The sequence below is a fragment of the Artemia sp. Qi Xiang Cuo genome, chromosome 16, assembly GCF_049724085.1.
Source record: "Artemia sp. Qi Xiang Cuo chromosome 16, ASM4972408v1, whole genome shotgun sequence".
Classification (NCBI taxonomy): domain Eukaryota; kingdom Metazoa; phylum Arthropoda; class Branchiopoda; order Anostraca; family Artemiidae; genus Artemia; species Artemia sp. Qi Xiang Cuo.
The window spans coordinates 8,566,805-8,588,676 of NC_142809.1; the positions used below are offsets into that span (position 1 = coordinate 8,566,805).

General features: G+C 33.9%; 1 protein-coding gene across 2 annotated transcripts in view; it reads right to left on the reverse strand.

Moving 5' to 3' along the window:
* Window positions 1-21,872, reverse strand: part of LOC148942534 (uncharacterized) — a 112,971-nt gene that overhangs the window by 82,599 nt on the left and 8,500 nt on the right. The window contains exons 1-2 of one of the 2 annotated variants that reach the window (XM_089102135.1): window positions 13,625-13,675; window positions 11,145-11,309 (exon numbers count right to left, since the gene is read on the reverse strand). In XM_089102135.1, coding sequence (XP_088958261.1) covers window positions 11,145-11,264 — 120 coding nt within the window. In that variant the 5' untranslated portion in view covers window positions 11,265-11,309; window positions 13,625-13,675. Of the gene's footprint in view, window positions 1-11,144; window positions 11,310-13,624; window positions 13,676-21,872 lie in introns of those variants that run through there. The other variant, XM_089102134.1, reaches the window with a different exon arrangement.

Consider the following 21,872-nt stretch of genomic DNA (forward strand, 5'->3'; position numbering starts at 1 on the left):
TCTCTTTGAGAAAAATCAGAACTGAATTTAAGAAAAATTATAAATACAGTGAAACTTTTGATCTTCATGGAAAATAATCACAATCATAGTATTACTTTTTCTATCTTCCATCTAAAAATTTAGAATAGAACTTTAAATTTCTTTATTTCTCTGGGGAACTTAAAACTAAAGTGGAAGATTTTTATTTTCTCTGGAGAAATTAGAATTGAATTATGTTCTTTGGTAAAATTCAGAAGAGAACTTGAACTTTTCTTCACTTCGTTAAGAAAATTTTAAATTGAACTAGTATTTTTTATCTTCCGGGAAAATATTCACATGTATGGTATTACTTTTTCTATCTTCCACCGAAAAATTTAGAATTGAACTTTAAATTTCTTTATGTCTTTGTGAAATAAAGAACTGAAGTAGAAGATTTTTATTTTCTCTGGTGAAATTAGAATTGAATTGTGTTCTTTGGTAAAATTCAGAAGAGAACTAGAACTTTTCTTCACTTCGTTGAGAAAATTTTAAATTGAATTAGAACTTTTTATCTTCCGGGAAAATATTCACAAGTATGGTATTACTTTATCTATCTTCCATCGAAAAATTTAGAATTGAACTTTAAATTGCTTTATGTCTTTGTGAAATAAAGAACTGAAGTGGAAGATTTTTATTTTCTCTGGAGAAATTAGAATTGAAGTGTGTTCTTTGGTAAAATTCAGAAGAGAACTTGAACTTTTCTTCACTTCGTTGAGAAAATTTTAAATTGAACTAGAACTTTTTATCTTCCGGGAAAATATTCACAAGTATGGTATTAGTTTTTCTATCTTCCACCGAAAAATTTAGACTTGAACTCTAAATATCTTTATGTCCTTGTGTAATAGAGAACTGAATTGGAAGATTTTTTTTTCTCTGGAGAAATTAGAATTTAAGTGTGTTTTTTGGTAAAATTCCGAAGATAACTTGAATTTTTTTATCTTGTGTGAAAAATTTGGAACAGTATTTTTAATTTTTCATCCCTTTGAGACAGATCTGATCTGAAGTGGAAAATTTTTATATTATTTGAAAAATAGAAATGATCAATAACTAATTTCTTTTTCATTGAGAAAATTCAGAAGAGAACTTGAACTTTTCTTCACTTCGTTGAGAAAATTAGAAATTGAACTAGAACTTTTTATCTTCTGGGAAAATATTCCTAACTATGGTATAGCTTTTTTTATTTACTACGGAAAAATTTAGAATAGAAGTTTAAATTTCTTTATGTCCTTGGAGAACTTAAAACTGAAGTGGAAGATTTTTATTTTCTCTGGAGAAATTCAAATTGAAGTGTGTTCTTTGGTAAAATTCAGAAGAGAACTTGAACTTTTCTTCTCTTCGTTGAGAAAATTTTAAATTGAACTAAAACTTTTTATCTTCCATGAAAATATTCACAAGTATGGTATTAATTTTTCCATCTTCCACCGAAAAATTTAGAATTGAACTTTAAATTTCTTTATGTCTGTGAAATAGAGAACTGAAGTGGAAAATTTTTGTTTTCTCTGGAGAAATTAGAATTGAATTGTGTTCTTTGGTAAAATTCAGAAGAGAACTTGAACTTTTTTATCTTCTGTGAAAAATTTGGAACATTATTTTAACTTTTTCCTTTCTTCGAGACAGATCTGAACTAGAATGGACGTTATTTATAATATTTGTAAAAATAGAAATGATCAATCGCTAATTTCTTTTTTCATTGAGAGAATTCAGAATAGAACTTGAACTTTTCTTCACTTCGTTGAGAAAATTAGAAATTGAACTAGAACTTTTTATCTTCCGGGAAAATATTCACAACTATGGTATAGTTTTTTCTATTTACTACGAAAAATTTAGAATAGAACTTTAAATTTCTTTATGTCTTTGGGGAACTTAAAACTGAAGTGGAAGATTTTTATTTTCTCTGGAGAAATTAGAATTGAAGTGTGTTCTTTGGTAAAATTCAGAAGAGAACTTGAACTTTTCTTCTCTTCGTTGAGAAAATTTTAAATTGAAATATAACTTTTTATCTTCCGTGAAAATATTCACAAGTATGGTATTACTTTTTCTATCTTCCACCGAAAAATTTAGAATTGAACTTTAAATTTCTTTGTCTTTGTGAAATAGAGAACTGAAGTGGAAGATTTTTGTTTTCTCTGGAGAAATTAGAATTGAATTGTGTTCTTTGGTAAAATTCAGAAGAGAACTTGAACTATTTTATCTTCTGTGAAAAATTTGGAACATTATTTTAAATTTTTCATCTCTTCGAGACAGATCTGAACTAAAGTGGAAAATTTTTATATTATTTGGAAAAATAGAAATGATCAATAACTAATTTCTTTTTCATTGAGAAAATTCAGAATAGAACTTGAACTTTTCTTCACTTCGTTGAGAAAATTAAAAATTGAAGTAGAACTTTTTATCTTCTGGGAAAATATTCACAACTATGGTATAGCTTTTTCTATTTACTACGGAAAAATTTAGAATAGAACTTTAAATTTCTTTATGTCTTTGAGGAACTTAAAACTGAAGTGGAAGATTTTTATTTTCTCTGGAGAAATTAGAATTGAATTGTGTTCTTTGGTAAAATTCAGAAGAGAACTTGAACTTTTCTTCTCTTCGTTGAGAAAATTTCAAATTGAACTAGAACTTTTTATCTTCTGGGAAAATATTCAAAAGTATGGTATCACGTTTTCTATCTTTCACCGAAAAATTTAGAATTGAAATTTAAATTTCTATATGTCTTTGCGAAAAAAAGAACTGAAGTGAAAGATTTTTATTTTCTCTGGAGAAATTAGAATTGAATTGTGTTCTTTGGTAAAATTCAGAAGAGAACTTGAACTTTTTTATCTTCTGTGAAAAATTTGGAACATTATTTTAAATTTTTCATCTCTTCGAGACAGATCTGAACTAAAGTGGAAAATTTTTATATTATTTGGAAAAATAGAAATGATCAGTAACTAATTTCTTTTTCATTGAGAAAATTCAGAATAGAACTTGAACTTCCCTAGACTTCGTTGAGAAAATTGAAAATTGAACTAGAACTTGTCTTCCGGGAAAATATTCGCAACTATGGTATAGCTTTTTCTTTCTACTAAAGATAAATTTAGAATAGAACTTTAAATTTCTTTATGTCTTTGGTGAACTTAAAACTGAAGTGGAAGATTTTTATTTTCTCTGGAGAAATTAGAATTGAATTGTGTTCTTTGGTAAAATTCCGAAGAGAACTTGAACTTTTCTATCTTCTATGAAAAATTTGGAACAGTATTTTAAATTTTTTCATCTCTTCGAGACAGATCTGAACTAAAGTGGAAAATTTTTATATTATTTGGAAAAATAGAAATAATTAATAACTAATTTCTTTTTCATTGAGAAAATTCAGAATAGAACTTGAACTTTTCTTTACTTCATTGAGAAAATTTAAAATTGAAATAAAACTGCTTATCTTTCGAGAAAATATTCACAACTATGATATAGCTTTTTCTATCTACTAAGGAAAAATTTAGAATTTGTTAAATTGGTTTAAGAAGCATATTAAGAAAAGAACTTGTTCTGAAAAGATATAATAAAACCTTTTGAAAAGTATTGCTTGATCTTGGGGTGTGCAAAAAAATCGTAAAGTAAAGTTGTGGTGAAAAAGATAACTACTTCAACTTGTAAAATTGGTTTATGACGGACATTAAGAAAAAAACTTATTCTGAAAAGATATAATAAAGCCTTATGAAAAGTATTGCTTGATCTTGGGGTGTGCAAAAAAGTCGTAAAGTAAAGTTGTGGTGAAAAAGATAACTACTTCAACTTGTAAAATTGGTTTATGAAGGACATTAAGAAAAAAAAACTTATTCTAAAAAGATATAATAAAGCCTTTTGGAAAGTATTGCTTGATGTTTGGGTGTGCAAAAAAGTCGTAAAGTAAAGTTGTGGGGAAAAGATAAGTACTTCAACTTGTAAAATGGGTTTAGGAGACAATTACGTAAAGAACTTGTTCTGAAAAGATATAATAAAGCCTTTTGAAAAGTATTGCTTGATGTTGGGGTATAAATTGGTTTAAGAAGCATATTAAGAAAAGAACTTGTTCTGAAAAGATATAATAAAACCTTTTGAAAAATATTGCTTGATCTTGGGGTGTGCAAAAAAGTCGTAAAGTAAAGTTGTGGTGAAAAAGATAACTACTTCAACTTGTAAAATTGGTTTATGAAGGACATTAAGAAAAAAAAACTTATTCTGAAAAGATATAATGAAGCCCTTTGGAAAGTATTGCTTGATGTTTGGGTGTGCAAAAAAGTCGTAAAGTAAAGTTGTGGGGGAAAAGATAACTACTTCAACTTGTAAAATGGGTTTAGGAAGACATTAAGAAAAGAACTTGTTCTGAAAAGATATAATCATGCCCTTTGAAAAGCATTGCTTGATGTTGGGGTATTCGAAAAGCCTTATAGTAAAGTTGTGGGGGGAAAGATGAGTACTTCAACTTGTAAAATTGGTTTAGGAAGGACATTACGTAAAGAACTTGTTCTGAAAAGATATATAAAAGCCTTTGAAAAGTACTGCTTGGTGTTGGGGCATTCAAAAAGCTGTAAAGTAAAGTTGTGGGTGAAAAGGATGGGTACTTCAACTTGTAAAATGGGTTTTAGGAATGACATTAAGAAAATAACTTGTTCGGAAATGTCATTTGAAAAGTATTGCTTGGTGTTGGAGCATTCAAAAAGGCAGTATAGTAAAGTTGTGGGTGAAAAAGATAGGTACTTCAATTTCTAAAATTGATTTAGGATGGACATTATGAAAAGAACTGGTTCTTAAATACCTTTTGAAAAGTATTGCTGGGTGTTGGAGCATTCAAAAAAGCTGTAAAGTAAAATTGTGGGTGAAAAGGTTAGGTTCTTCAATTTGTAAAATAGGTTTAGGAGGTACATTAAAAAAGAACTTATTGTGAAAAGCCATTTGAAAAGTATTGCTTGGTGTTGGGGCACTCAAAAAGCTGTAAAGTAAATTTGTGGGTGTAAAGGATAATTACTTCAACTTGTAAAATGGGTTTAGGATGGACATTATGAAAAGAAATTGTTCTGAAATACCTTTTGAAAAGTATTGCTTGGTGTTGGAGCATTCAAAAATGCAGCATAGTAAAGTTGTGGGTGAAAAGGAAGGGAACTTCAACTTGTAAAATGGGTTGATGATGAACATTATGAAAAGAAATTTTTCTGAAATGATTTTTGACAAGTATTGCTGGGTGTTGGAGCATTCAAAAAAGCAGTATAGTAAAGTTTTGGCTGACAAGGATGGGTACTTCAACTTGTAAAATGGGTTTAGGAAGGACATTAAGAAAAGAACTTGCTCTGAAATGCCCTTTGAAAAGTATTGCTTGGTGTTGGAGCATTCAAAAAGCTTTAAAGTAAAGTTGTGGGTGGAAAGAATGGGTACTTCAATTTGTAAAATGGGTTTAGGCCGGTCACTAAGAAAAGAACTTGTTCTGAAATGCCTTTTGAAAAGTATTGTTTGATCTTGGGATGTGCAAAAAAGTCGTAAAGTAAAGTTGTGGGTGAGATGGATGGGTACTTCAACTTGTAAAATGGGTTTAGGATGGACATTAAGAAAATAACTTGTTCTGAAAAGATATAATAAAGCCTTAAAAAATTATTAAAAATGGGGGCGGGGACTCTTGGGGGGGCGGGGGGGGGCTTTGGGGGTTGGGGGGGCTCTGGGGGGCCGGGTGGGCCTTTGGGTGCCGGGTGGATCTTGGGGGGCGGGGGGCTTTCTTCGGGGTTGGGGTAGGGGGATCGGAGCCTTTTGGGTTTGGGGTAGGGGACCTCACGACACTGTTCAAATGGAACTTGTGTATTATAACGACCACAGAGTTTCACCCTCAAATCCTCTTCTAAATCCTCTTCTAAAATCATCTTTTAAAATGTCTCTAACTGTTTCGCCCAAATAAATCCCTAAAATGTCTAAAACGGTTTCGCCCAAATAACCCGTAAACGTAATTTCTGCGTGTTCCTTTTGTTTTGATATCCCTGCGCTGTCAAATTTGAAAATCCTATGAAACCATTTCCTGCTTTAATCTCTTCATCTCTAAGATCAAAACATTCACCCGGTGATAATTCGCCTTTTGTGACAAATCAATCAGCATTGACATCACCCGGCAGACATTAATAAACTTCGCCCGGAAACAATTCTCCTGGACGAACTCCAAAGACATTAATCAACCTTGAAATCATCTGTCAGACATTAATAAACTTCGCCCGGAAACAATTCTCCTGGACGAACTCCAAAGACATTAATAAACTTCGCCCCGGAAACAATTCTCCTGAACGAACACCAATTTCTCGGAAACGTGTTCTCCGTAGGGAGGCTATGCCCATTTATGGTGACCCGTCGGACTGACAGCACAGGTGTTCTCCCTAGGGACTCTATGCCCATATATGGAGTCCCCGTACGAGTACTAGGGTCCTCTCTACTTATGTTATAGGGTTTTCTGATACGCTGGATCTGACGGTGTGATTTTCATTAAAATTCTTTCACTTTTAGTGGATGTTTCCCCTCTCCTTAAAAAATCATGTAAATTTTCTCAGGCTCGTAGCCTTTGATGAGTAATACTAAACTTAATAAAATGCATATATTTAGAATCAGCATTATAAGCCCATTCTTTTGATACATTTATTGACATCAAAGTTATGTTTTTAAAAGTTTCGATTACTATTGAGCCGTATCGCTTTTTTTTTTATTACGTATATGTTATTACGTATATGATGGGGTTCTTCCCTTAGTCAATACCACGCTCTTTACGTTAAAATTAAAAAAAAAATTTAATTCACAAACTTCTGAATCACAAAGGCCATTTAATTAGAATAGATAGCTCTTTTGAAAGCACTAAAAAAAATCTGTAGCGTAAAGAGCGAGGTATTGACTTGGAGGAGAACCCCCTCATATACGTAATATTTTCTGTTCATTTTAAGTTCTAATGTTGCTTCTTACTTTCAGTTGAAAAAACTTGTTTTTTAAATTTAATTTCTGATCTTTTTTAAATAATGCTTGGAAATCCGGCGCCCCCTTCACAGAAATGTCCATTACCCCAAAGAAACATCCTCCACAGAAAGATTCTCCCGAGTAACCACCTCCTCCAGCCCCCCCCCCCCACCATAAAAAAATCTTCCTGAATATGCTGAACAAAATGGCTATCTCAAAATTTTAATTGGGTGACTTTGAGAAAAAAATGAGCGTGGGAAGGGGCCTAGTTGCCCTCCATTTTTTTTTGGTCACTTAAAAACGGCACTAGAACTTTTAATTTCCGTCCTAATGCGCCTTTTTACGACATTCTAGGACTATTGCGTCGATACGATCACCCCTGGGAAAAACCAAACAAAAAAACTAACAAACCAATAAACATGCACCCGTGATCATTCTTATGGCAAAAAATACAAAATTCCACATTTTTGTAGATAGGAGTTTGAAACCTCTACAGTAGAGTTCTCTGATACGCTGAATATGATGGTGTGATTTTCATTAAGATTCTATGCCTTTTAGGGGGTCTTTCCCCCTTTTTTTAAAAATCAGGCACATTTTCTCAGGCGCGTAACTTTTGATGGGCAAGATTAAACTTGATGAAATTTATATATTTAAAATCAGCATTAAAATTTGATTCTTTCGATGTATCTATTGGTATCAAAATTCCGTTTTTTAGAGTTTCGGTTACCATTGAGCCGGGTTGCTCCTTACTTACATTTCGTTACCACGAACTGTTTGATTGCAGCTTAGGTCGCTTTCCTCAGTTCTTATCAACAGTTCAAATCATTCACTTCTTAGGATAAAATTATTTTTTTATTTGTAAGCAGTTCATTTATTTGATACTAAAGGGTATTTGATTACATTTAAAAAATTGTTTATGTCTATTAAAGAAAGCGTTTGAAACATTCCAGCAATGGTATAGCTTGTATGAGTTGGAAAAAAAAGGTATAGTATTAAATGATGCTGCTTAAAAGCCTCTCACCGTAAAACTGGACTATAAGAAAAACAGGTCAAATTGACAATAATTTGTTTCATTCACTATTAAAGAACATGATATTAATTATCCTGAAATTTAAAAAGAATAAAGGTCATCTAACTAGAAAAGAATTACATTACCAATAAATCTGTCCAAATGTGAGACTTTTAATATACGGGCATATGTCATTTATTTTTCAAGGGGGGGGGGGGCATAAGACTCACCAATTTGAAATTTGAGAATACAGAGGAACCAATTACCCTCCCATGGATTTAGAACCTATTTTTTTTTTTTTTTTATTTAATAAAAAAAAAATCCAATCCTTGATTTTGAATCGTATCTTTGTTAACAAGACAAATAAAAAAAAATCCACATCTTGCTTCCCTATTTTCATATTGGTGATTGTGGTAGAGCACTTCCAAGCAATTATGAATAGAAGTAGGGAGCAGTTGCAAATACTCCAAGTAAAATCTAAGGAGCCAGCCATTCAAATTAACCACACATAAGAAAAAATCCACATCCTCTCTCCCCATTTCTATATTAGTGCTGCTGGTAGAGCACTTCCAAGCATTTATGAATAGAAGTAGGGAGTAGTTGCAAATACTCCAAGTAAAATCTAAGGAGCCAGCCATTCAAATTAACCACAGATAAGAAAAAATCCACATCCTCCCTCCCCATTTCTATATTAGTGCTGCTGGTAGAGCACTTCCAAGCATTTATTAATAGAAGTAGGGAGTAGTTGCAAATACTCCAAGTAAAATCTAAGGAGCCAGCCATTCAAATTAACCACAGATAAGAAAAAATCCACATCCTCCCTCCCCATTTCTATATTAGTGCTGCTGGTAGAGCACTTCCAAGCATTTATTAATAGAAGTAGGGAGCAGTTGCAAATACTCCAAGTAAAATCTAAGGAGCCAGCCATACAAATTAACCAAAGATAAGAAAAAATCCACATCGTCCCTCTCAATTTTTATATTGGTGCTGCTGGTAGTGCACTTCCAAGCATTTATTAATAGAAGTAGGGAGCAATTGCAAATACTCCAAGTAAAATCTAAGGAGCCAGCCATTCAAATTAACCACACATAAGAAAAAATCCACATCCTCCCTCCCCATTTCTATACTAGTGCTGCTGGTAGTGCACTTCCAAGCATTTATTAATAGAAGTAGGGAGCAGTTGCAAATACTCCAAGTAAAATCTAAGGAGCCAGCCATTCAAATTAACCACAGATAAGAAAAAATCCACATCCTCTCTCCCCATTTCTATACTAGTGCTCCTGGTAGAGCACTTCCAAGCATTTATTAATAGAAGTAGGGAGTAGTTGCAAATACTCCAAGTAAAATCTAAGGAGCCAGCCATTCAAATTAACCATAGATAAGAAAAAATCCACATCCTCCCTCCCCATTTCTATATTAGTGCTGCTGGTAGAGCACTTCCAAGCATTTATTAATAGAAGTAGGGAGTAGTTGCAAATACTCCAAGTAAAATCTAAGGAGCCAGCCATTCAAATTAACCACAGATAAGAAAAAATCCACATCCTCACTCCCCATTTATATATTAGTGCTGCTGGTAGAGCACTTCCAAGCATTTATTAATAGAAGTAGGGAGCAGTTGCAAATACTCCAAGTAAAATCTAAGGAGCCAGCCATTCAAATTAACCATAGATAAGAAAAAATCCACATCTTCCCTCTCAATTTTTATATTGGTGCTGCTGGTAGTGCACTTCCAAGCATTTATTAATAGAAGTAGGGAGCAATTGCAAATACTCCAAGTAAAATCTAAGGAGCCAGCCATTCAAATTAACCACAGATAAGAAAAAATCCACATCCTCCCTCCCCATTTCTATACTAGTGCTCCTGGTAGAGCACTTCCAAGCATTTATTAATAGAAGTAGGGAGGAGTTGCAAATACTCCAAGTAAAATCTAAGGAGCCAGCCATTCAAATTAACCACAGATAAGAAAAAATCCACATCCTCCCTCCCCATTTCTATATTAGTGCTGCTGGTAGAGCACTTCCAAGCATTTATTAATAGAAGTAGGGAGTAGTTGCAAATACTCCAAGTAAAATCTAAGGAGCCAGCCATTCAAATTAACCAGAGATAAGAAAAAATCCACATCCTCCCTCCCCATTTCTATATTAGTGCTGCTGGTAGAGCACTTCCAAGCATTTATTAATAGAAGTAGTGAGTATTTGCAAATACTCCAAGTAAAATCTAAAGAGCCAGCCATTCAAATTAACCATAGATAAGAAAAAATCCACATCCTCTCTCCCCATTTCTATATTAGTGCTGCTGGTAGAGCACTTCCAAGCATTTATTAATAGAAGTAGGGAGCAGTTGCAAATACTCCAAGTAAAATCTAAGGAGCCAGCCATTCAAATTAACCATAGATAAGAAAAAATCCACATCCTCCCTCTCAATTTTTATATTGGTGCTGCTGGTAGTGCACTTCCAAGCATTTATTAATAGAAGTAGGGAGCAATTGCAAATACTCCAAGTAAAATCTAAGGAGCCAGCCATTCAAATTAACCACACATAAGAAAAAATCCACATCCTCCCTCCCCATTTCTATATTAGTGCTGCTGGTAGAGCACTTCCAAGCATTTATTAATAGAAGTAGGGAGTAGTTGCAAATACTCTAAGTAAAATCTAAGGAGCCAGCCATTCAAATTAACCACAGATAAGAAAAAATCCACATCCTCCCTCCCCATTTCTATATTAGTGCTGCTGGTAGAGCACTTCCAAGCATTTATTAATAGAAGTAGGGAGCAGTTGCAAATACTCCAAGTAAAATCTAAGGAGCCAGCAATTCAAATTAACCACAGATAAGAAAAGTCCACATCCTCCCTCCCCATTCCTATATTAGTGCTGCTGGTAGAGCACTTCCAAGCATTTATTAATAGAAGAAGGGAGTAGTTACAAATACTCCAAGTAAAATCTAAGGAGCCAGCCATTCAAATTAACCGAGATAAGAAAAAATCCACATCTTCCCTCCCCATTTTTATATTGGTGCTGCTGGTAGAGCACTTCCAAGCATTTATTAATAGAAGTAGGGAGCAGTTGCAACTACTCCAAGTAAAATCTAAGGAGCCATCCATTCAAATTAACCCTAGATATTTATTCCTTTTTTTCAAATGTATGATATTTTATAACAAAATCTTGTCAAACCTAGATGCAAATAACTTACTAAAAACTCTTTTTCATACAAGTCTTCACCTTCAGCAAGCTTACAGTCAAGTGTATGCACATGATTAACAAAGTTCAAGAGTATTGTTTTTAAAGGTACTTTGTCAAGGCTTTTTGTCATAACTGCTTCATCTATGGGTATACTGCTTGCAAGTGAACACAAAACCTAAAAAAAAAAACAATATAGTGAAGGCTATTATTCGAAAATTAAACTGCACAATTTTCATATAGTCATTTTAAATACAAATCAATGTGTGAAGACTTTTCTGTCATTTTTGCCATAGCCTTACAAGACTTGAATTCTGATACCATTTCTATGCCCAAATTGGATCCTGACTCGAGACTCTGATTAGATCACTGAGGGAGAGCTGTTAGGGAGGGACGCAAGATATTAGTCCTCTTCTAATCTTTTTCAAATTTTTGTTCGGATTACTTCCATCAGCATTCCAGTCTATTCCAGTTGATGTCGGAAAAATATCCTAGGAACACGAGATCTGCCTCAAACCTTTTGGTGAGATGAACACCTACAGTACAGTCGGATTTTGCACCAGATGTGGCGTGCGCGAAAGCGTGGAACGTGCTTCCACAAGAACTGAGATGTAGGAGCTCCCTTGGGTCTTTTAAAAATAATTTGAAAAATTATCTTTTTGAATTTCAAAAAATAGAGTTAATTAATAGTTGAGACTTTTTTAAAATTATTATCATTTTTATATCGGTTTGTTTTTTATTTATCTATTATTATCTTGTAAGGTTAAGGTAGCTGAGCTTTTGGGGAGGAAGGGGGGAATCTCTTAGATAATAAGATGTATGGATGAGGGATGTGATTGTGTTGAAGAGTAACGCGAGATTCGTAAAGCGTGATTAGGAGGAATCGTTATTTTTTTAAGGGACTCAACGTGCATTTTTTGCATAGAGAAGTATATTTATGATGTTAATTTCTATTTATTTTTAATAAATCCCGATTGAATTGAAAAATTGAAAATCTTTACATTATTCGGAAAGGAAAATTCAAATAAACCAATAAGATTAGGTCTGCATATCAGAGGCAACGCTGTAGCGTTGCCTATAGTAAAGGCCATATGGCTCCAACGTTTTTTTGTTTTTTTTCCCAGAGGCACTTTACATGAATGGGGTCGCCGTATAAACTTCAAAAGGGGCTCATTCAATTGGAAATCGAAGTTCTAGTGCCCTTTTTAATAGTCGAAAATGATTGGAGGGCAACTAGCCCCCCCCCCCCCGCCGACCCGTCCCCCCAACACCTCCAATAAAAATTTTGAGATAGCCATTTTGTTCAGCCTAGTTGATTTCCAGATAGAAAATATATTTTTGAGAAGGATGCTCCCCCACAACCCTCAGGTCAAGGGTTTTAAGGTATGCCCTGGGGGCGTTCAAGGTATTTATAAAAGGATTTGTCATATAAACTTCAAGACATGCTCATTCGATCGGAACTTAAAGGGCTTGTGCCCTTTTTAATAGTCAAAAGTGATTGGAGTGTAACTAGCCCTCTTCCCCCCCCCCAGGCCCATCATTTCCCCAAACACATCCAATCAAAATTTTCAGATAGCCATTTTGTTCAGCGTAGGCTAGTTGATTTCCAGATAGAAAATTTGTTTTTGAGGTGGACAATCCCCCACAACCCTCAGGGCAAGGGTTTTAAGTTATGCCCTGGGGGCATATAAGGTTTTATAGAAGGCGTTGTCGTAGAAACTTCAAAACATGCTCATTTGATTGAAAATTAAAGGCCCAGGGCCCTTTTTAATGGTCGAAAGTTATTGGAGTGCAACTAGCCCCCCCCCCCCTACGCCCATCATTTCCCCATACACATCCAATCAAAATTTTGAGATAACCATTTTGTTCAGCATATTTCAAAAGACAGATTATTTTCATTTGTATTACTTTCTCTGCGGCTGCTCAACTATGCATATGAGGGGGGAGACTTCCCCCACCACTGTCTATGCTAAAGTTTCAGTTTTTATTTCAAGGTTTAAAAAGGAACTCAATGCGACAAATGTATAGCTCAAAATAACATATATACAATAATATATGCACACAACACGGAACAATTAATCAAAATTGCATATTATGAGTTGAGGCTCATCCAAATCATGGGCCAGGGGCTCAGCATTCCACAATCTATGAAATCAATCCTGCAATAACTAAAAATATAAAGTATTTTTGAGTATTTTAACGTCTTCCACAACTCAAACGGTCAAACATTCTACAGCCTAAAGAGTCTCTCTAATCTCCTAAATCGGGAACGGAGGAGATAATTGAAGTTCTGCCCCGTATTGGATGAGTCTCCCACCTCACCCTCCCCCTCTTCTACTGTCTACACTAAAGTTTTCTTCTTTATGCCAACTACGCTACCCCCACCCCAAAGACTTTAATAAGGTAAAGTTTTGCATGGGAAGAATACATAGTAAATCTATTATAAAATACTTAAAATTACAGCCATACTTAAAACAAGGTTAAAATACATACTTTGCGATAAATGCTAAATTACTGTGGCACAAAAAAATCCGAAAAATGGTCTAACCAAAACGATGCTGTTCTTTCTGCATCAACAAATGGAATAACCTAGCAAGATCCATTCATTGTTGCGTGAAAAAATCAAGTTTGATTTTTCAGAGACATGTAAATTAAGCTGTCTGTAGCAAAGGCCATAAGGCTTCAATGTTTTATTATTATTAATTTAAAAAAACCTTACATAAAAATAAGTTTTCTAAGAAGAGTAAAGAGCCATATTGAACTCAGGACCAGCAGAAATTAATTCCTTTTATAGTTAATACTCAGGAAGACCAGAAATTACTGTTAAAGAATAAACAAAACCCCGAACGAACAGAAATTAAAATTAACTATCTTACAAACGTAAAGATAACCAGTGCAAACATAAATAAATGAATAAATCTTATATAGCTTCAATATTTTTTATTACTTCCCCCCAGAGCTCCTTTATATGCAAGGGTTAAAAATACCATTTTATTAAAAATAGTTGAAAGGTTAAGTAACAAAACTCTGGTGTCGCAAAAACCCCCAGTTCCTGTGGGCAGGAAGGCATTCTCGTATAAACTTCAGAGAGGGCTCATTTGATTGGAAATTGGAAGTTCTAGTCCAGGTCTTAAGAGTCAAAAGTCATCGAAGGGCAAATAAACCCCCCCACACACCCTTTTTCCCCACCCCTTCCTTTGAACTAATTCTGTTTATGCCTGAAAGGTCCAATGAGCGTTAAAATGTGTTGATATTAACACACACCTATCAGGCATCTCCTCTCCTCCCCAACAAGGAAAGAAACAGAGAGCGTAAGGCAGTGGCGGATCCAGGGGAGGGAACAATCCCCCACAACCCTCAAGACAAGTGTTTTAATTTATATACTCGGGTAATATAAGGTTTTTATAGAAGATTGTGTCTTAAAATCTTCGAAAATGGATCATTCAAATGTAAATTCAGAGGGCTCGTGTCCTTTTTAATAGCCGAAAGTGATTTAAGGTTACATAGCCCCCCTCTCATGCCCACCTTTTCCCCAAACTCATCAAATCAAAATTTTGAGCAAGCCAGTTTATTAAACGTAGTTTTAAGTTCTGAAAATTAGGTCTTTGAGGATGACAACTCCCCCACAGCCCTCAGGGCAAGGGTTGTAATTTAAGAATTCTCTGAATCTCTCCCATTATTTCTTATGGAAGGGATGCTCATATAAACTTTAGAGAGGGCTCATTTGACTGAAAATTGAAAGTTCTTGTTCACTTTTTAATAGTCAAAAGAGATTGGAGGGTAACTAGCCCCCCCCCCCTCCTCCAAGCCATAAATGCATCAGATAAAAAATTTGAGATAGACATTTTGTTAAAATAGTTCAAAGTTCTGATAACACTTAAATGAGGCACTTCTATAGCAATGCAGGGGCAACTGTATTTCAACAAATTTCTTTTCATTTCATGGTTTTCAGTTTTGTGTGAAGTTTGGTTCGAAGACCAAACAAGCATGGACAACAATTTACTAGGCTACATTCAGGAATAGACTTGGGATTGATTATTGCTGCTTAATTAATGATGGGTATACAGCTTCTGTAATCTGCATAATTCTTCAGCTGAAATTAACATGTTTTAATATCAGAGGTGAAGAACTGAACTGAATTGCACACCAAATTCCCAAGCCACCTAAAACTATGAACATGTCGAAAAAAAAACTGTTTAAGTCATCCATACCTGATGAATCATTAAACACCAAATATTCATATTTAGCAATATTTATGATAAACCAATTTTTAAAAAGAACATCTAATCAACACTCTGTGCTAAGTCAACTTTAGATTGAGTAATAAGTAGTGGATCATCAGTATATCCAAAGTAAAATGTATCAGAAAACTCAATAAAACAGGTAGAGGGTAAGGGTATATTCAAAAGAATACAAGATATAAAAGCACTAAGAATATTTGGAGAAAGCACTCCTCCTTGTCTAACCAGTATATTTTCGAAAAAAAAATTTCGAAAAAAAACCCATTTGATTTTAATCCAACATAAGAACTGAGATACAAAAACTTTAAAACTAAAACAATACAGGAGTTGACCCCCGAGTTCATATAATGAATAAAGAGCTTGTGAATGAACCACTGTGTTAAATCCTTTGGACACATCAATAGTGACATAATTTGGTCAAAATTCTGGGGGGGGGGGGGCAAAGTTGGAGTCAGTTTTCCCAAATCAAGTGAAAATGACAGGGAAACTGAAAAATTAGCCATATGGCATAATAAAGGTAAAGATATAGCCTACTAAAGAAAACTGACCCATTTTTGTGAATGCGTGAATTATGCAGGCTTATCTTAGTTTTGACAAGGTTTTTAAAGAAACGGAATTTCAGCTGAGGTGGCAATGCGGGGTCTGGGGGGGGGGAGGGTGGTAACTGAGGTCTGAGAGGGGCAGTTGCCTTTCTTGCTCCAAAGAAAATTATGCCCATGCACATCAAGTGCATATATATATATATAGATTTTGCCCCTTGACACTAGCTTCTCTTAAAAGAACTGAGAGGGCTCAATGCACATGTTGGCAGCCAATACGTTTTTAAACCCAAATTCTTAGCATCAAAATTAACTACATCAATAATATGAGGTAATAAAACATACTCAAATCACTTACTAATATTGCACATAACAGTTATAGGCCTATATGAGTCACACAAATTAGGATCTTCACCCTGCTTGAAAACTGAAGTTAATAGCCCCCAAAGAAACTATCTGGAATAAGGGAATTACATAGACACATCTGAAATAATGGCTGCTGATGAAAAAGCAACTCTTGTTGCTTTTGGTGTTTTTTGCTTTGCTAGAGCTTCTTTTGTTTGCAATCACATTTTTATACAAAGTTTATTAATCAAAACACAACCCCTTAAACTTAGGAAAACTTTAGCCTACAAAAGACAGAATTATAAGACCTATAAATTACTGGCTTACCTGTCACACATTGCTGCAATCTTAAAAGAAATTATAACGAAGGATGATTTCCCCTTTGCAGAAAACTCCCCCCTTTGCCACAAAAAATTCTATGGAATTTTAATTATGATTGCATTTCTAAGTTTAGAAGTATTTGAAAAATTCCCCATCCTCTGCAGAAAATTCTCCCCAGTAAAATTCCTGCCCCTTCCCCCACAGAAAAATTTCCCTTCATTGGGGAATTATCTGTCATGTACTATAAGGACATTCAAGGATAATTGCAAAACACTCCCTCTCCAATGAAAATCCACCCTTCCCTGCAGAAAAGCTCCCTGTGTATTAATAATAGTTGCATTTCTAAGTTTAAGAGTACTGCATTTATGAAATCCCCCCACCCCTGCAGAAAATTCACCCCCAGAAAAATACCACACAGAGGAAATTTTGTAATTCCACAGATGGATATACATTTGTTTTAATATGTAGATTACATTTATTACCTTAATTTATACTTTGGAGCAAACATTAGATTTGATTATAATAAATCAATGCGTGTTCAATTTTATATTTTGAGGTAAAGGGTAGATTTTTAACCTAATTATGCAAGGAAAAAAAAATAAGGGAAAATGTTTCCTTTAAAGGGCTCAATATATTTAGAAAGAGCATGAAAAAAGAATTGAGTGTATCTACATAGCAAACTAATTGAAATAAAACTAAACCTTTACCAGCAAAAATATAGTGGAAAATGTAGATTAAAACGAAACAATTTTTTTTTGAATTTTTTTTAATATTATAAAGAAAGAATTATGTTTTTACAGCTTTTGCTTCAAAAGAAGCCATAAACAAGAATGTTCCTATATCCAACACTAATTTTATATTTCACATTATCCTAATCTATTCCACATCCACAGATTTATTGTGGCCAAATAACAATTTATGAATTTTTTAATTCTGCCATTTTCAATGTTGTGAATAGTGGATTGATGGGTTTTCTAAGCACAAATGCAAAAAAAAAAAAAAAAAAAAAAAAAATCCTTTCACTTGAAAAAACTGACAAGAAATGACTCAAATTAGAAATTGCTTTCAAATGATGAAATTGAATAAAACAAACTAAAATACAAGGGCGCCCACAGAACATTTTTCAGGGGGGAGGGGGGGGGGGGGGCAGATACCAGAATAGCATAGATTGGAAGAGAAATAAATTCGTTATTTTAGAAATAAATTTGGGCTATAAATTTGCATATTAAGGGGGGGGGGCGAGGTAAAGTATAACGGGACAGAATATATGGAAATATATACTTTGGGCTATACATTTGCACATAAGAGGGGGGGGGGGGCAAAGTATTTGGATAGTTTGAAGTCATATAACAATTCTTTCTAGGTATATGGCCACTAAAAAATTACAAAAGAATAGCGAGGTATCTGGAAATTTCGTAAAAAAAAACAGCATAAAGTAAATGTAATGTTTCATTTAAGTGCTTTTTCCACATGTTAAATGGTTTTTTTTCAATGACCATTTTTCCAAGTATTAAGTACTATTATTAGGTTAATGTAGTGTTTCATTTAAGTGTTTTATGATGATTGCTGATCAAAGTTTATGTTATTTGTGCCTTTCCTTTATGTTATTTTACTGTGTTCATGGCCGTATGTTTGGATTTAAAATACACTTATCTATCTATCTATCTAATATGCAGAAAAATTGTACCAAACACACTTTACATGCAGACCCACTATACTGTACCCCTTCCCCCAACTAATATGCAAATCTATAGCCCGAATTTATTTCTAAAGTAACAAAGAAACTAACAAAAAAAAAACTGGTTTGTTTTCAAATTTTACACCAAGTAAACTTGAGGGAGTGGTGCATAATACACAAGTACCAAAATTCCTTCCCCCAACGGAAAATAAAAAAATAAAACTCAAATAAAATTCTCAAATTTGGAAAGCCTTTTTTTCATGGGGAGGGGGTATTTTCCAAGGAGGGTGTTTTCCACGAGGGGGGGGGGGTATTTTCCAAGGGGGTAATCGCCGAGGGGGGGGGGTAAAAGCCAGCCACCAGACTAATCATGCTACCTTTAGACTGATCATATTTCAGACAGTGAGTGGTACAAAAATGTGATTCTATAACAATATAGAAAAACCAAGAGTTTTACTATAAAAAGAGAATGGTTACTATTTTACTAATATTTTTACTAATTAATATTAATTTTACTATTGAGTTTAAGCCATTTATTAGTAATTTATTTAGAATTATTTTTGATTAATTATTAATTATTTGTTGATTTATTAAAAAATAAATATTTTTAATTCACACATTCTGGTATCTTGACTAAAGTCCCATACAGGTTTAAGCTAAAAGTTAAGTTTCATTATTATGAAAGAAAAGCAAGCAAAATTCCTAATAGCATAAGACCTTATAGGATACAACCAATGGAATAGACACAGGATGATCATTATAGACTTAAGAAAATTAGAATCTTACCCCTTAAATAAGATTATATTTAAAAATTAGGGAAAAGAATAAAAAAAATAGATTTGAGTTTTTAGCTTGACAGAATATGAGCAAAATCCAAGACGAAACTAACTCCTGGTAGGGCACAATGCTGTATTTATCAAGCTTGGTTCACTATTGCTAGGGCATAAGAATGCCCTTGAGAGTATTTACTCTACATCCTAAATTGGGTTCTGGTTTCAGTCTCCTTTAGATAGATAAATAATGACCTATATTGAGTTAATCTAAGAATTGAATTGAATTCTGAATTGATTCTAAACAAGTTTCATAACCGTTCTTAAAAGCAAAACAAAAATAAGAGATTATTTTCTTTGATTAGTTGAATATTATTTAATTAGTTGTTTTTAATTAGTTAGTATTTAGTTAGTTAATTAGTATTATTTAATTAGAATATTATTTAATTTTATTTTATTTAATTAGTTGATTTGATTAGTTAAATAGACACTTCTATTTTCTTCCTACTCTGGTCTGAGGGCGCCCATGCTAAACTAGGCATAAGAAAATGAATAAACAAAAGTGTTACTGGAAAAAAAGGTATTGGGTTTTATTTTATCACACTTTCATCTAGGATGCTTAAATTATCAGCATAATCTAAGTCCAAGAGACTTTTGCCTCCCCATTTGATTCTGTGGTCACCCATTACCTTTCCTGTGCTCCTTAAGACGAAGTCCATCAAAATAGCTAATATAAAGCGGGATAGAACACAACCCTGCTTAACTCCTGATTTGATACAAAACCAGCAGCTAACCTCATTTCCTACCTTAACCACATCAGTGTTATTCTTGTACATAACACTAATTACTTTAATGTAGTTGTCTGGTATACCATACAAGGATAAAACTTTTGCTAAAGCTCTTCTATCAACAGAATTGAATGCTTGCTCATAATCTATAAAATTGAGGACCAAAGGTGTTTGTCAACTTAGGCACATCTCAATTATTAATCTAAGAGTGAAAATTTAGCTAACACATCCTCTACCTTTTGGCTATAAGAAGAATTAAAATATTGGTTAAAAACTTATCATTTGATTACAATTCCATTTTGTTCGAGTTATATAACTTACAGGCATTGATTCATCACAATCCAACTAAAAAAAAAAACAATTTATAAACCTTTTGAAGGTTGTCATGTTTACTTTAAGCTGTTAGTTGTTTTTGTCCTATTAAAAGCTGCATTTCACTATATGTCACTCATGTTTTAACCCATGTACCTGTAAATTGAATAAGCTGTGATGAAATCTAAAAACAGAAAACACATGGAAAATATATAATTGGGGCAATAGGCTAAATTTGCATATTAGAAAGGGGGGTTACATTGAAGAGATGTAGTTGAAAAGTGTTACCTACAACTATTCTGCATATTATGAAGTAAGAATTTTTGTTTTTAAACCTTTTCTATAGCCTAAAATAAGAAAAAAAGGTATCATTTTTAATGGGTTGAAATTGAATTTCTAAGTAAAAAAATTATTATAAACTTCAAAAAAAGGGCTCATTCAATTGGAAATTGAAAGGGCTAGTGCCCTTTTTAATAGGCTAGTCAAAACTGATTGGAGGGCAACTAACCTCCCTCTCGCACCCACCATTTCCCCAAACACATCCAATCAAAATCTTGAGATAGCCATTTTTTTCAACACAGTTAAAAGTTCTGGATATTGTATCTTTGAAGATGATCAACCCCTCACACCCCTCAGGGCAAGGGTTGCAAGTTATGCCCTGGGGGCATATAAGGTTTTTATAGAGCGTTTTAATAGAAACTTCATAGGGCTAGTGCCCTTTTTAATAGTCAAAAGTGATTGGAGGAAAACTAACACCTCTCCCCCACCCACAATTTTCCCAAACACATCCAATAGGAATTTCAAGATAGCCATTTTGTTCAACATAATTGAAAAATCCAGAAAATATGTCTTTGAGGATGACACTCCCCTCACAGCCCTTGCCACAAGGGTTGTAAGTTATACCCTGGGGGCATATAAGGATTTATAGATTGTTGTAACTGAAACTTCAAAAAGGGCTCATTCGATTGGATATTGAAAGTGCTAAAGCCCTGTTTAATAATCGAAAGTAATTGGAGAGCAACTAAAACCCCTCTCAAGCCCACCATTTCCCCAAACATATTTACTCAAAGCCTATGAAGAGACATTTTCTTCAACGTTTTAGAGAATTCTGTTTTATCTGTGTTTTCCAGCTGGGTCACACAAACTTCAAAAAGGACTCATTCAATTGAGAGTTGAGATGGCTCGCCCTTCCAGTCATGGTCATATGCGCTCTGGGGTTAAATGCTTCCCCCCCACACCCATCAATATGACATAGATAATTTCGGAGACCACACTGCCTTTCCATGACGATAAATAAAAGTTCAATTATCTATCACTGTTATCATCATCACTGTCTATTAAAAGGATTTTATCCCTATTTGAACTTTTATTTATCACCACACCCATCATTTCCCCAAACACTTCCAATCAACATTTTGATATAGCAATTTTGTGGAATGTAGTTGAAGGGTCCGTAAATTATGTTTTTGAGTATAACAACCCCAGCAGCCCTCAGGGCTAAGGTTGTAAGTTATGCCCTGGGGGCATATAATGTCATATAGAAAGCGTTGTTGTAAAAACTTCAAAAAGGGCTCTTTTGATTGGAAATTGAGAGGGCTATTGCCCTTTTTTATAGTCGAAAGTAATCAGAGGGAGAATCCCCCCTCAACCCCCATCATTTTCCAAGAGATTTATAATCAACATTTCGATCTGGTCATTGTTTACAACGCAGCTGAAAGGTAAGAAGAATAACTTTTTGAAGTTGAGA